General features: G+C 37.4%; 1 protein-coding gene across 2 annotated transcripts in view; it reads left to right on the plus strand.

The window, feature by feature from the left end:
• The window catches only part of LOC131056778 (protein NO VEIN), an 83,524-nt gene that overhangs the window by 19,306 nt on the left and 47,011 nt on the right, over window positions 1-17,207 (plus strand). The window contains exons 3-4 of one of the 2 annotated variants that reach the window (XM_057991040.2): window positions 8,484-9,132; window positions 9,823-9,951. In XM_057991040.2, the coding sequence (XP_057847023.2) occupies window positions 8,484-9,132; window positions 9,823-9,951 (778 nt within the window). Of the gene's footprint in view, window positions 1-8,483; window positions 9,133-9,819; window positions 9,952-17,207 lie in introns of those variants that run through there. The other variant, XM_057991041.2, reaches the window with a different exon arrangement.

Consider the following 17,207-nt stretch of genomic DNA (forward strand, 5'->3'; position numbering starts at 1 on the left):
TTCTTTGGTTCTTGATCTTTTCAAGCATGGACTTGAGAAATTACGGATGAGTTAGCAACCATTGCCTTCTGATTAAAAAGACTTTGCATCTGATTGTTCGAAACTGGCACAAAATTTTTCAGATAGGGAGACTTCATGACCCATAATTGTTTTTTCCATCAAAATTTTGAGGATTAGCAGAGTGCATTGAGTGGAGGTTGAATGCAGTTATTTACACTGACTTGAGATGGTCTCATTACATTTATGTGGTTTTTATTTTGTTATTCAATGTGCTAGATTGATTGAAGTCAACATTAGTTGATAAATAATATAAAATTTAATTTTAATTATGCAGTAACTTTTGAGTACAACAATTAAGTTAAAATAATTAGATGCATAGTTGAACTACTTGCCAAAAGCGAAAACTCACCAAGGCTCGAAGAAAAAACTTAGTGTAAACTCGGCCAAAAAATTGTCAACTTAAAAAATTGCTTAAATTTAATTGGAAATGCATCGTTTTTTTTGCAAAATTCAATGAGGAGATGCATCCAATGAGTCAATAAATGAGTACACAAAAGAAACAAGCTAAGTCTAGATATATGTAATTGATTTAAATGCAAATTGGGTACAAAATCACATCCTCATGTCGAATGCTGATGGCTGAAAGCAAAATAGTAAATAGTTTTTGTAAAACTAAAAGTAAATATGTCAATACAATTACATTTTCCTCTTCCCAGCTCTAGTATAAACTAGGGGAGAGGTAGAATTGGAGGGTCTAGTCGTAGGAGTCTGTTGTGGTTGTGCCTCTTCGCTCGGCACGATTGGCTGAGGCTTGACCTGCATCCTGGTTGTAGCTCTAGCTGCTCCTGGCATTGGCAATGACTCCTCATCATCGTCATCCTCCTCGATGTCATCCAATGTGAATCCAAATCCTACCCCCTCCTCCATAGCCTGCCTCTCCAAATCATAGATGTCATCCTCATTAAACAATGGAGGTTGCTCTTGTGATGTCCAATCACTGTAAGGATCTATATCATCCAAATTAATTGGACCAACTGGTGCTTCCTCTACCTTCCTTGTGTGCAACCGAAGGTTATATTGCACAAAGACAAGGTCATTAAGGCATTTTTGAGCTAACTTGCTCCTCTTCTTTGTGTGGATGGCCTCAAACGAGTCACAATTGGATGAATTACAAGGCTGACATAAGATTCTAAGGGCAAATTTTTGGATATTTGCAGTATTTCCACCTCAACTTTGCCACCAAGCATTTGCAAAATAAAATATTGAAGAGTTAGAAAGCAAAGTGAAAACATATTGTATCAAATTATCAATTGTTGTAAGTTACAACTTGTAATTTGTAAACTTGTAAATTTGAAATTTGTAGCTTGTAAGATACATGTGAAAGATTCTAAATATTATACTTGGGGTTTGAGTGGTTCTTCCTCTCTTGGCTAGTTTTGAAGAGAATATCTTACCGCTTTTTTCCTCCTAAATTTAGAATTCGGCCACAACGAGCTCTCTCACCTCAACCTCAGGTATCATCATCAGAATGCATGTAGTGAGGCTCTCTATGACCTCTCCATTGGGATATGAGTAGGAATCCTCAAACTTAAAATGAGGGTTGAGGAAGTATCCTACTGCATGAATGGGTTGGTGGAGCTAATTGTTCCACCTCCTATTAATAATTTCCCAGATGGGATCAAATTTGATGCTGCCCCTTTGTAGTAATTTTTGATTAACTCCCTATCCATGGCCTCATAAACATACCCCATTGGAGTTTGATCCACAACTTCCAAGCGGAGAACTCTAACCAAGGGCTCCTACGAGTGAAAAATGCAAATTACAAAAAAATTAATCATTAAAGTTACAAATTAATAATGAGAGACTTGAATCAAAGGAAATTAAATATTCAAGTTTTTAAGTTACCTTCACAATCTTTGCAGCTCTTTGTGCAAATAGGTTGTCGAAGACTATGCATGTAACACCCTCTCCTTTAGGCTTCTTTGAATAAGTTGAGTCTAGCCATGCTTGACTCACAAGCATTTGTTTCAAATCCGTCAATGCACCAAGAATGCTTTGCAATGTTAAGAAAATCGTTTCAAACCTTGTGACACTTGCTCTTATGTACTTTTTTGTTGGGTGTGTTCTCTCATCAAGTGAAGAACCCAAGGGTGATTGTAGATGTATTTTGTGATCCTCCTCGCATCCTTTACAATTGGTGTCAACCAATCAAGTTTTCCTATGTCCTCCAAAAGAAGGTCAAGGACATGTTGCACAAGGTGTCCCAAAAAGAGGGGCGTTTCTCTTGGAGGATTCTACCTGCTGTCACATATGCTGTTGCACTATCGGTTATTATTTTCACCACGTTTTCAACTCCCACCTCTATGACAATTTGCTCCAACATTAGAGCCAAAGTTTCAACATTTTTCACCTTGTTGGAGGCATCCATTAATTTCAAGAAAATCATATTATTCTTGCAAGCAACCAAAAATTTAATGATGGTGTGGTTTTTGCCATTTGTCCATCCATTGGAAAGAATGGTGCAGCCATATTTTTTCCATTCTTTTCTTTGGTCTTTCACCACTTATCTTGCCCTATCAGTTGCATTTGTGGACAACCTACAAGTACGAAGTGAAATTAAGCCAATAAGGATTGTCTACCACATTGAATGGGATGTTGTTGAAATACCAAAAATTGGCCAATACAATGTCTGTTTGCTCATGCACCTCCCTATTCCATACAGTTGCCTCTAATGGTGGTTGTGCTGCACATGTGTTCCCGTGCTCAAAATAATCACCTATAGATTGTGACATTGATGGTGGTGCAATTGGTGCTTTACTAGAAGTAGCTGAAGTGATGGCCGAGGTGGTGCTGGATTTGCATAGACGTGGGCCATGAAGAGAGCCCACTATGCCTTGAATGATTGCTTGTTCTTCTTCAAGGTAGATTGGAGCACCTTGAGATTCAACTATGGATGCTCTCATGGCTAGTTTTGCCCTCTCCCTTTGCAACTTTTTCTCTTCCCCGGCTGAAAGTAAGACATTAATTTGTCTTTTTATTTTCTTAATGGGCCCAAGACAACCCCTAGCATCATGCTTACTGATGCTTGCAAGGTGTTGTTTGAGGTGGTTTATGCCTCCATGAAATAGTTTTTCACATTTAATGCATATTACCGACCCAGGTTGTGATCTTTCAATTGCATACTTCCAACCTTTGTCTCTAGCACCTTTAGGACGACTGCCTACATCTCCAGATGGGCATGCATCTATTGTTGGGGCAGACCCTAAAATTGAACCAACTGTAGAATCTTTTGTATTTGCCATTATAAATTATCGGTTAACTTACACATACAAAGTGAAAACACAAAGTTAATATTTTAATAAAAAAATTTAGCAATCAAACTAAATCAGTTTAAACTTTAAATAATTTTAGACATCATTGTAACTTGAAAAAAGGAAAAAGTGTTAGGGTTTGAATTCTTTTTGAAAAGTAGAGATTCTTGAAAAACCAGTGAAAAAATCAGTAAAAATTGTTAAAAAATGGTGTTAAATCTTGTTCATTGGACTCTAAACCAGTTAAGAGTACTTAGGAAAGGCCATTGTTGATTTTCTATAAACCTAGATGCATTAAAAAAATCAGATACAATACATGGGAATCCAATTTTGCTTCGAAATCCTCTTCAAATCTGCTTGTAATAGACTAAAATTGATGCAAGTCACGTTGGAGATGTTTGGGAGGCTGTTTTTCCTCTCGAGCAGCAAAAGAGAACCAAAAAAGTGAAATTAAAAGGCACTTTTTGACATCTCTACCTTTAACTGCTGCTGCACATGAGTTTTTGGCAAAGATTCACCAAGTTTTTGTCAAATTCTTGCCAAAAACTTTGCTCCATGGCAAAAACTCGAGTGAGTTTTTAGGCGAGTAAATGGTGAGTTTGCTCACCATTCCTATAACTCGTGAGTTTTTTACTACTCGCCGAGTAGCTCATCTATGATTAGATGTATGCCTTTTTGTTGTCTCTGCCTTTAACTGTTGCCGTGCACGGGTTTTTGGCATAGACTCGTTGAGTTTTTGCCAAAATCTTGCCAAAAACTTTGCGAGTTTTTGGCAAAAACTTGAGCGAGTTTTTGGGCAAGTTAATGGTGAGTTTTCTCGCGAGGCCTAAAACTCGTGAGTTTTTTATTACTCGTGGAGTAGTCCATCTATGATTTGATGTATGTAGGCAGTGTTGCTGGTATGTACTTTTGTTATTACCATTTTTTAAATTATTAGTAGGGTGTATTAAGTGATGTTTCATTTCATTTCTTAACACAGTGATAGTTTCATCGATGTTTACAATTACTTCAGTGCACTTAGGTCAATTCTATATTTGCAACTACCACCCCAAGTCAAGATAGTTTCATTGATGAAGGCAGCGTCTCCATATTTTTCTGCCATCAAAATTCCATGATAGAAAGTTACACAGATCCATTCAAGATAGATTGGTAGCCATTTGTAGAAGTTTGGGATTGATGTGTTTTAGGTCATAGGAAGCAACCAAGGAAATTCCACCTGAAGTCATCTTGTGTCCATTCATTTCCTACAGTCATTAAATTTTAAAACTACCAACCTTCCATCTTACAAAAAAATTCTAAATGTCTCTTAACCCCCCAAAACGCTCAGCATTCATCATGTGCAGGAGGTTATTATAGTTTGTTAGAAATGAATAACTTGAGTGGAAATTCGTTACTCAACCAAACACACAAAAAGTGGTAAAAAAACTGCTAAACCTTGTGATTTAGCCTTTGCTTTCATTCACGAGTAGTTATTTGGCTGTTCCTGATGTGTGCCCTAATTTTTAGGTAATTTTCAAAAAACAGCGTTGTTTTAATCTAAAACTGGTTTTCACTTTGTTGGCATTGTGTTGTCATTGGTGTCTACTGGTATAGGATGACTACCGGTATAAGAAATGTATGTGCAACACTGTCATGGATGTGTATAGGTTGAGATATCTTTGATATCACCTTGTGTTGCAGAACACCGGTAAGGTAAGGGAGAAAATGTCATTTAAAGGAATGACCACTGGAGTCACAGTTGAGTCACCGATACACAAGTGAGTGTTTGACTTGTGTGGATGAAATGGATAGCATTACCGGTAAGGAGAGTATGTCAACTGGTAAGTGATGTGTTGACAATGAGCAGGATGCTTGGATGTTGATTGTGATGAAGAGGCGGAATGTTACCTAAATCACAACAACACAAGAGAAGAAGGATGTATAGGTCACCGGTATGCTGTGTGGATGCAGAACAACAGGACTCCCACCGGATGAAGATGCAGTCACCATGTGAAGAGATGACTGACAGTGAATGTGCCCACACCGGATCACATGTGCCTGTTTGAAGATATGCTGCACAAACATGGAAGCCACATGAGTGCATTGCAGGATGCAGATGACAAGGAAACACTACCACCGGTAATTGGAACTTATCTCCTATTATGCATAGTGTGCATCATAGTTCTGTGAGATAAGGAAGAAGACGTAAAGACAGGTGTTTGGAGGCTCACACCGGATCTACCGGTGAATCAAAGGAATGCCTCAAGTGCATGAGATCAGGAATATGCATTGAATCGACAGAGAAGGCATGTTGAATTGCCAGTACAGATGAAGAGTGATGGGTTTGTCACTTTGACAAACCGGTTGAGATATGGTCTAGGTTGATGAAGAAGAAGGCAAGGCTGAGCAGATGTAGACAGAGGAAAATGGTCGGATTGAAGATGGAGTTTGTTGAAGGTTGATGACATGGTGTCATCAAGGATGTTTACCGGTATGTAAGTCTGTCGGTAATAGGGATAAGGTGCATATGCAAAATACTTCCCATCTGATGAGAATGTGCATGCTATGGATAGACATGTCTGGCGACCGGTCAAGGGGTTCCATCAGCAGATCAGCAAAGTGCAGACATGAAGGGTAACCGGTAAAGTGTGAGATACCGACAGGGTTAGTGAACCGACAAAAAAGAAGGACTCGTTGAGTGTTTGGTCGGTGATCCTATCTGAATCGACACAAGGTCCAAACTGATGTGGATACCGACACAGATGACCCAACAGAGGTGGATGTCGACATGGATGCCACGTAGAGATGAAGTGGCAAGCTCGCAGAGGTCGGTGAAGTGCCGTGTAGGGATAGGTGTTTCTACGGGCGTGCATTTAATATGGAGCCTGTGATTTGTGGATCAGATCAGAAGAGTGCGGCTCGAGGAAGAGTGAACGACAGAGAAAGATCAGGGAGTTGTTGGCACTTGAATCAATGCAAGGAAATCAAATTGCAGGAGGACCTCGAGAAGGAAACAGCTGAGACATTTATGGCATTTTGACAGATGTAGGTCGAGATACAGGGCCGTGGTTGCTGAGTTTAGAAAACGTGTATTAGAAGGTACGTTAATGGTGGTGATGTGCAGACAATTGTCTTGGAGATCAGATCGAATGAGATCTAATTAGATTTGGTTTGCCTCGAGGAGGATGAGGAAACCCTAACCACTTGAAATTTGAATAGGCTTTTGGCGGGAAGACTGGGCTATAAATATGCAAGCCAAATATATTGTTTAATGCTGCCAAAGGGGAGAGTGTTGCTTCTGTAAGAGCAAATCAATCAAGTACTCAATGAGTATCTGAAAAGAGACTGAGGGTGTGCGAGTGAGAATCAGGTTGAGAGGATCAACTGGCAATAGTGAGAAAACCGGTAGTGTCCATATCGGCAGAGCAGAAGTAAAGGAAACTGCAGAGAAGACAGGCACAAAACCGGCAGAGTGTAGTACCGGTGAAGAGCAGCAGAGCAACAGAGAGAAGAGGCAACCAGAAGAGAGAACTGACAGAGAGAGAACTGACAGTGAACTGGACAGAAGATCCAGCAGAGAGATTTGAAGAAGAGTTACAAAATCCATTTGTAACAAGAAGATAACTTTAGTATCAAAGTATGTTTTTGTATTCACTGAGTTGTAGCTCAGTGCAGGGGTTGTAGCTCCTTGGGTTGGTGCCCTAAACATTGTAATCGGAGTTTCATTGTGAGGCTGGATTGGAGCAGTAGTCTCCAGCAGCATTTCTCACCGAGGTTTTTCCCATCTTGGGTTTTCCTCGTATATGTTGGTGTTATGAGATGTCTCCTTGTGTGTGATTGCATTTGTGTTGGTCTCCCCACTAACTTGTGAGTTTGCATTAAGTTAGATCTGATAACCGGTATACACACATAGAATAGTTTAAGGAAGAATAAGTGAGAACCACTGATTCACCCCCCTCTCAGTGGTGCATTGTGTCTAACACACTCCATGTCACTTTTTGTGCAAATTTTTTGATGACTTTTGTAACTATAGTTTCTCTGTTATTCCCAGATTAACGCCAATCAATAAAGTCTTGAAGTTCCACTGCTATGAAATTGAGGAGGATAACTTAAAAATGAACAGACTCTACTAATCCATCTCACTGTAGTATCTAGGGTTCAGTCAGGTTTTGAAACCAATATACTATCTCAGTCATCTGCATAAAGCCCAAATCCCCCTACCAACACTAAAATTCCCACTGGTTTTCACTATTACAGTTGCTCTTAATACTTCCCTCCCAACTGGCCCCTTTGGCCCCTTTCTGCAAAGATAGTCCATAAAATTGCAGGATCCGAGCAGCATTGAACCGATTTAATAAGGGGAGTGCACACTTGATAAGCCCTTCATGAAAACAAGCTTTTTTCTAGCTTTTCCACTTTCAGTAATTTAACAAGAGAGGATTGACTCAATGAATAATTGCAGTATTGACACAACGTAATTATATAAAATCATGAGAACACTTTCCAAGCATTCAAGTCCTTTCTGCTCTCAGGATTGTGGAATGTGGAGAACATCTAGTGAGAAACTGGCACACAAGAAATCAACTAGCAAGCAGTTCTGGTCCAACCATTCATGACTATTAATCCATGGCCAGTAGTGCGAACTGCGAAGTGATGGTTAACTACACTTTCCCTATGGCTACTATTGTCTGGGGAAGACATAGCTTTATTCAACCTCCTTATGTTATCATCTGGGTTTTTTTAAGCTTTTTGCTGTATGTTGATAATTAGTCTTTATGGAGGTCTCTGTTTCTTACAATGGTAGCTTTGTAATAGATAGCTGCTCAGTCACTAGAGTTTTTTTTAAAAATCAGCTGACAAGAATAGAAAGTGCAATCTCAAATTTAGCTGTTTTTGTAACTCTCAAAAGGTTGGCAAGATTCTAAATCCATTTTTTGTAATTAATTATTTTTTATTTTTGAAATGATATTCTTGAGTTCTGTTTGAAACCGGAATAGATACTTCTGATCTTAGCTTGAATTTATTTGAATGCTGTAGCCTTCACATTTCTATTTACTGATGGATAATGTAATAAATTTCTTGGAGCATTGGTGATAATTATAAAATTCTAACATTCAATTTGGCATTAGTAATGATGAACCTTTGTGTAGCATTGGCATCTAAATTATTGTTGGTCTATTGAAATGTTTCTAGGATGCATGTTGGCATTATTCGACGCATTAAGCAGGCTGAGAGGGACCTTGCTCGTACAATAGAGGCCGAGATAGCTAAGGACAAAGAAATTGAAAGACAGAAAAAGGCATCTGAACTGGAGTCAAAGATCATATCTGAACAATTAAATTTGTCTATTAATAATCTTATGGGATCAAAATGTGGCCCTAAACATATAAAGTTTGAGACAGAGTCAGATTCAGATGATGATGAGGTTCTGTACCGTAAAGAAGAGATCATGGTATCTTCAAGGAAAAGAAAAGTAGATCACCGATTTCAGAAATCCCGAGGTAGTTGTCCTTACCCCTCAGCAGCAGAAGAGCAGGTCCGATTGGGAAAGCATCTAGCAACACAGAAATCTCTGGTTGTGTCTTCAGATTCCAATGAAGATCGAGGGGGTGGAAATTCACTGAATGTATTTAAAAGGAAGAGAAAAGCTCTCAAATCTAAAATATCCTTGGCTAAGAGTCCCTGCCTATCGACAGAAAAAAAGAATTCACCAGTGGTGCAAGAATTATCGACAAAGGTGTTTGCCAATGTACATGCTGAAGATGTTGAGTTGACAGATCATGAGCTAATAATATTTGTTGCAGCTTGGAAGAACATCTGCCAGGAAAAATCAGTTTTTCAGGTTTATGCATTTTTTTGCATTTATTCGGTACTAACAAATGTTACACTTGAACATTTATCTTCTGTTTCGATGTTCTGGTATCATATTTGACAATGAAGAATGGGATGACTTGTAAACCAGTATTTTAGAATCACACGATTTGTAAATTTATCTTTTTCTTCATTTCAAAAACAAGAACGTTTCTAGCTTTTGTTCAACTAATATTAAATACTGTTCTTTTCTTATTGCTTTTTTTATTTAATTTGTTGAGTGAATATTAATAGTAAAGAAATCAAGCTTTTCATTTTCCTACTTGCCTTTTGCAGCAAGCACAAAAAGGGTTAAAATGCTTGAAAATGATGAAAGGAGAACTACTATACCAGTATTATAGAATTGCATGATTTATAAATCATTATATTATGTTGTTTTGCCTGTCAAAAGCAAAAACATCTGTAGATATTTATCAGCTACAGTAGCTTGAAAATTCTGTCTTTTTATTTATGAAATGGCTATTCAGCTCATTTTGTTTTCTTTACGTATTGTTTCTTCTGCATTCATGATTTGGAATATTTGTTGAAGCCGCTTATATTTTAGTTGTTAGATCATTCAATTCAACATATGGCATGCAGATTTAAAGTCAGTTTAGATTGGGAACCTAGTTTTGTTAGTCATTGATTTCTCATTCAGAAAATTTTAACTGTATGCCAGTAGGTATTCAAGACAATGATGGAATTGCAAGGCACAGTAGATAAGAAGGGAAGGAATTTATTAATGAGAAACATGAAGAAGCTATCCAAACTTTTCACAATGGAACCTGCTGTTAGTCTGCTCAACGTTGCTGTAAGATTATCAAGCTATTCTTTTGTGTCTTCGTTTAGGCTGTTGAAGTTAATAGGTCTCTAATATGCATTGTAGAATGGATGATATACATTGTTTTCTTCATGTTAGACTGATAAATCTTTTATCATTTAATTTCTTCATCTGTTTGTTCACTGTTTAAACTCTGCTGTCATTCTCAATCTGGCTCTCAGAACCTAATTTATGCTACACATGCCAAAGAACAGTCTTTCCCATGCTGGGGATGAGCAGTTGCTTGCATCTATTTTGTTTTTAATTTTACGTTAAACAATAAATTTGAATTTTCAGAAAATCTTAGAATCAAGTTTTTATTTTCGTTTAAAATCTTAATGTTTGCTCATATGTGAGTTTCTTCTTGAAAGCTGCAGAATCTATTGATCTGAGAAGAAAAGAGGTCATCCCTGTTGGGTCTCAAATAACTGAATTTAGTAGTTTACCCAATTGACCTGGTTTTCTGGCTTGAATGCTTAGAGAATTCTTCTCTTTGCTTTTGGTAGAGTGAAGATCCAGACCCCTATAAATGAGCAACTGTTGTCCGTAGGTCGAGTTTTCAAACTCTTAAGAGAGAGGAGATAACAATATTATATTTTTGCAGTAATATTTCCTTTTCTATTGCACTGACTTAAGCTTCTAAATGAACAATTGTCCTCTTTCAGAAGCTTCCATGGAGGACCAGAGACTCAATCGTGATTAATTCAGCACTATTAGTGGCCACTTGAGTGAGAGTTTTCTCAAATTTTGTTCAATGGCATTGTTTAAGCTTTTGTATATCTTGCCTATAAATCTGTCCATTGCATGCCATAGGATCTTATCAAGTTCATTTTGCCGAAATTTCATTTGTCTTTGAAGGTTGTTAGTGTTTTAATTTGTCACTTCTAGGACAACGCAAAATAGAATAGTTTGTAATGATAAACTTTTCTTCAAATTAGAAGGGGAAGCTCCCTTGTAATAGAAAACAAAACTAAACCTTAGAACCTAAGGAAATGGCCTCTAGCTTTTAATAAAATTTACAAGATAGATCTCTGGATTTTGTGTATACCTTGCAAACAAACTAAAGAAATGGCCTATCTTTTTAGTTCTCAAGCAAGGTCACAAGTCTTATCAACAGTTCTACTTAAGATTATCTTTTCTATAAGCATACACCTACAATAGCTAATGGGGACTAAAAATAATGAGTACAACACAAGAATTGGATTGAAAACAGCAAACCTAATTCAACAAATTGATTAGATGCTAGTGTATACAAAACTACAATAATTTATATGATGAAACCTTTAATATGGAATTGCATTTTTCAAGAAGACTATTGGGTTTGATAGATCAGCAATAATAAGATCAGATACAATAACTTGATCAACAATTTTAGTGGAGTATAAAGTAGCTATAGTTCCTATGCTAAGAGTAGTTTGCATGCAATCAAAGTAAAATCATTAAATAGATTTCTGATAAAAACCCATCTCTCTAAACAAACGTTCGAGAAGGCCTTTTAAAATAAGACATCTTTGAATAGATCTTCTAGAAGATCATTTCAAAATAGTTGCATCCCAAGTTAGTTTGATGTTAGTTGAGTCCACACAATGATTTTGATCCAGCTTCCCTGTTTTTATGGCATCAAATCTGCGATGTCCCTGTTGTGAGATATTCACACATCGCCCCATTGCAAATGGGGACTGCCACATTTCGCTTTCTAGGTTGTCTTAAGAGTCTTTGCTATTAATCTTTGCATTGAAGGGATAGAGTTTCTCAGGTATCTAGAGGGTCATCATGTTAGGTTGGTCTCCTGAGTAGAGTGAAGTAAGTCATCAAGCATGTTGCAAGAATGATTTATGGGTGAAAGACTTGAGGATTGAATGAATTGAGCAAAGTCAGGTGAAAGGACTAAGTCAAGAGTCTTTCCTAAGGATGTGCACCTTGCTCTCTCACTGGAGCGAAATTTGCCTAAGTTCCTTAACCCCGTACCTTGCTAAGGACATAGACTCCCGTACCTTCCAAAGGATCCAGAGCGAAATTGCCATGTACCTTGCAAAGGTCCTAGAGCGAAAATCTTCACAAGGATGTGTACCTTCCAAAGATCCTATAGCGAATTTTGCTTCAAGTCATATACCTTGCTAATCCTAGGGCGAATGTCCTTGTCAAGGATCGAGAGCAAATTTTGAAATGATGTCCTTGGAAAGGTCCTAGAGTGAATGTCCTTGGAAAGGTCTTAGAGCGAACTTTGTCCAAAATCAAGTGTCTACCCTCCCAAGGTCCTAGAGCGAATGTCCTTGGAGAGGACATAGAGCAAATTTCTCCAAATCATGTACCTTGCCTCAAACTTGGAGCAAATTTCATCTTAAGACCATGTACCTTGGCCACCAAATAGAGCAAAATTTGTCAAAGTGTGTACCTTGCCAAGGTCCTAGAGGGAATATTGGAGTGTGTACCTTGGAGAAGGATCCAAAGCGAAATTTGTCAAATTATGTCCTTGGAGAGGTTCCAGAGCGAATTTTAAGTGATGTACATAGCTTAGAAAGGACATAGAGCGAATTTCATTTTTCAAATCATGTCCTTGGAGAGGTTCCAGAGCGAATTTTAAGTGATGTACTTTACAAAGGACATGGAACGAATTTTCTACCTTGACCTTGTCCTTGGAGAGGACACAGAGCGAATTTTCTACTTGGAACATGTACCTTCCAAGGGTCCTAGAGCGAATTCATCAAAGGCAAACATTTTGGCGCCAAGATCAATTTAAAATTCAAATTGCAAAGGAGATGAAGAGAGTTTGTGTTGAGTCGGCCAGCATGAGGAAGGGAATTTATTGTTTTAGCAAGTTGGCCTTATACCCAAAAGACATGACCTTTACCCTAAGCGCCTATAAAGGAGAAGTTAAAACATTCATTTTAACCATCAACTCAAACATTTTCTTCCCTCCAAATGCGAATTTGGGAGCAGATTTAGCGAATTTCTTCAGCTAGGCATCATATTTTGTCAGCACATAAGCGAATTTTATCAGAATATAGGCAAACTGCCCCAGCACAAGGGTGAAATTGGGCATTGAAGGTGCAGACCTGGTAATCAAAGAAGATAATTTCGAGCATCAAAGATACAGATCTGATGTTTTAAGAAGGAGAATTCACCATGCAGCATCTAATTTAATCAAGAGGGAGCGAATTGTACACAGCTGGGAGACATATCAATCAGTAAATTCGATCATTAAGACAGCCCAGATTTGCCCTTAGACATTAAATCTGTCTTGCACACAATGAATTCATTGATTATAATCAACCTCCTCTTGATCAGATTTAGTAAAATATTACATAAAATCAGAATAAGAGATGAAGTCAGAATAGGAGTATGTAAAGATTATAAATCATGTGGGTTTGATATTATACTTGCTTTGTTTTGCAGATGTAAAGAAGATGACACTACTTTGAGGCAAGATCAGCAATCAAAAGATGAAGACTTGACCATGACAAGTACTTCCTATCACCACTATGCAAGATCAAGAGGAAACTTCATCAGCAAACACTGGAACATGAAGGAAGGATAACCTACATGGTGAGAAAATGTTTTACAATCTTGAATTCCCTTCGGGAATCGAAGAATTGAAGTCAGTACGATGAAGAGCTACATTCAATCAGGTGCACCATTCATCAAGTATGTTGAAAAACGAAGGAGGATCAACCAAAGTCATCACAAGACCTACATCGAGCACGATTGAAGAAGCATATAGTTTCAGAAGAGTTAATCAAAGTTTGCTTCTCATCATCATCATCACATTGAGCAACTGAATAATGTTGAGTATCAAGAGATATGTCTCAACATCCCTTCATGATGATGTATCAAATCAAGACTATGAAGTGCAAGATAAAGGTGGAATCCTAGTCATCATCCCAGTCACTACCTCCACCAATCATACCTCCACCAATCAGAAAGGTTCCACTTCAACACGTCCAAGTTCAATGAATTAAGCTCATATATGAAGGTGCAAACTCCAATGTACCTACCTTTGATATCTATTCGCCCATGCTCATTGAATGTAATTTTCTCATTGGCTAAGGAGAGTTTGTTGTAACAAACCCCAATTAGGGTTTCATTGTAAAATCTTGGCCATTGATGAAGATTCAATCGTAGCCATTCATTGTAAATGAGCTCTCTATATAAGGCTCAAGCTCTTCATTTGTAAAGGTTAATAGTTGGAGAGTAGTTAATAGTGAGTAGAATAGTGAAGGAGAAGGTAAAGATTGTTGCCTAACATGGTTGTAAAGAACAATTGATTTCATTGAAGTTATGGTGAATTTGATTTGTTACTTCAACAACTCGCATGGTCTTTGCTTCTCAATTTTGCTTTTATGTCGATTAGATTGAGTGGAAGAATTTGTTGAATGTATTCATGTGGAATTCGTTTTGTCCATACCACTAGCCTCTTATTGATTGTAAGAGTGCCCTGTGTGGTCAACTGGAATGACATGAGCTCAACTTTGAATCGTTCTATGCTCATTGCTTATGCATTAACTTGAATGGTGATCAATGTTTGATGGTATTGATTCAAATATCTTTGAAATATCCTTAGAAGATTGCATTGAGCTTGTGCCAAATTGTTCAAGTTGATGGTGAGACCTCGCTCGGTAGGATTCCATATAGTCATTCATCCATGTTCTTGCATTCTAGGCCTTAGAACAAATTCTCTCAACCCTTCATCTTTTGCCATTTTTTCAATTCAAGTTAGTCTAGGACAAAGTGCATCGCCCGATTGAAATATCAGATGATCAAGTTCCAGCAAATCAAGCATGCAGGCATTCGAATATAAGTCCCCTTGTGATTCCAGCATAATCACATCAACCAACAGAGCTTATCTACACGTAGTGACCCTACATTGATGAACCTTGGAGTCTACTCGAATGATCCTTAAGCTAATCTTTAGCATCCGAGCAAATGAATACTAGTATATTATTTCTTTTACAATTTGTAGAGGCACAAATCCCTAGACTGATGTGTGAGCACCAACCCACAGGAAGCACCAACTTACAAGAGGCTCCAACCCTTTCAAGTGAAGCACCAACTCCATGAGATGAAGCACCAACTTCACCAAGATGAGGCACCAACCTCAACACATAATTCTGCTATAAAATCTGATAATTATTTCCTCATAATCTGCCTTTGCGCATGCAAATAACCTCACAATCTTCTGCAATTTATTCTTCAAAAATTCTCCTTTGTGGCTGATATATATTTTCAATTTATGCACACCACAGACATCTGATTCTTCTTTTCTTTCTGAATTATAATTTCAGAATTACACCCACACTACTCAACTTTCAAACTGATTTTGATTTCTTTATATACCTTTCACATAACTTTTCATAGAAAGGTTGCATCTTTATAACCCAATGGTTGTGATGATAATCATGTCTTTTATTTTGCTAAACCGATTCATCTCAGTCGAAACTCTTTTCAAACAATACAATGCCTTTTGTTTGCATCGACTTCCTTCATAAAAAGAAATTATCAAACCTTCAAAACGTCACTTCCTTTGCAAACTAATCTGTTATACATTAGTAAAGTCAACTTCTTATATTTAATTACTGTTTTTTAAATATCAATTCTTTTATTATGTTAACTATTATTTTGTGTGAATCGTATTTCTCTGTGGTTCTAATTCGGAAACTTATCAATCCAACACATCGCTGTTTTTAGAGTGCACAATCTTCATGTTACCTGATCATGATTGAAGCTGGCATTGTTTCTTTGACAGATCATTGACAATTCTTTGCCAGTTGATGTGAAACATTTCTTAATCTGATCACTATCCTTCAAACATCTCTTAATCTGATCGCTGCTGTTGCATGATTGATGTCTTAGCACTTATCATTGCTGCATATATGATACAGTTTTATTATTATATTGATTGAAGCTCATTGACTACTGACTTTGGGTGATTTACTGTGGATCGACCAGCATAACAAATATGAAAGATGACATCTAATCTTCCCTCCTCTATGTTCTTGCAATGGCTTTGATCTTTGACAATAATCCTGCCTCCACTTGACAATATTGATATCTAATATTTATCTTTGTGTTGATTTCATATACCAATCTAATATTTCTTTGACATCAAATTTAGATAATGGATTTCTTCCACTTTCTTTGACATCAATGACAATATTTCAACACAATATTATTAACTCAAACATTGCAAAACAAATCAGAAAATCCCTTCTACAACTTCTGTCTAGCTTTGAAAGATAAAATCAACCAAACAAAAATAAACTGGGAACAGGCAGGTCATTTTCAGTTCTACAGTTTGTTGAGTGTTCCAGACTAGGGTGGGACATTACAATTCTGTTCTTAAGTTGCACATCTTTTTATGCAACTTCAGTGATTTTAAGTTGTGGACATGTCTTTTTATGCAACTTAAGTGACTTCTAGCCAAAAGACTTAAGTTGTCCCCTTTTTATGTACTTTAAGTGATTTTATAAGCATGTGACAAAAAGGTAAAGGGGGTATAGGTTTTCAAGGAGCCTATTGGCTCATTTTTTAGGGTTTTAATGTGGAGCATTTGATTAAGAGGTGGATGATCAAGGGCTAAGATGAATTTATCTCTTTGGCAGTTATTATATAACTCTCTAGGGTTCTTTTAGAGCTCATTATGTTATGTTATGAGTTTGTTAGCTATTCTTGCTGCAATCTTGGCTTAAGGTCTGAAACCCTTGAGTATCCCTGGTTTCAGAGAGACATATGGCCCCCCCCTAGTTAGAAGGGTGTGTTTTGGTGGAAGAGCTTTGGTTTGTGAAACTTTAGCACATCATTGTTCAGGGATGCAATTAATTATCAGGTTTGGAGGCCGATGTAGAGGTGAAATTTAGAGTTATAGTTTCAAATTTGGACTAACTACTGTCATGTCTCCTTCAAGAAGGGAAATCACAGCCATAAACTCAGGAGAACTGGAAAAGATATATTAGGAGAGCAGCCAGAATACATTATTGGAGCAGACTAAGATATATTTACAAAAGACCTAAACATATTATTACAGCAGATATTTGAACATATTAGCATCATCAGCTCCGAGGAATACAGCAATTAGCGAAGGAAATAATTCCAGATCAGAAAAGATGTGTATAAGTAGTGGATACACAAACAAGATCAGACTCCAACCGATCCAATTCAGACCTGTTATCTCAAACATCTAATAATTTTAACAATTAAAGACATGGAGTACATCAAACATCTATTGAAACCAGTGTTACAAGAATCTGCCA

This window comes from Cryptomeria japonica, chromosome 1 (genome assembly GCF_030272615.1).
Source record: "Cryptomeria japonica chromosome 1, Sugi_1.0, whole genome shotgun sequence".
Lineage (NCBI taxonomy): Eukaryota > Viridiplantae > Streptophyta > Pinopsida > Cupressales > Cupressaceae > Cryptomeria > Cryptomeria japonica.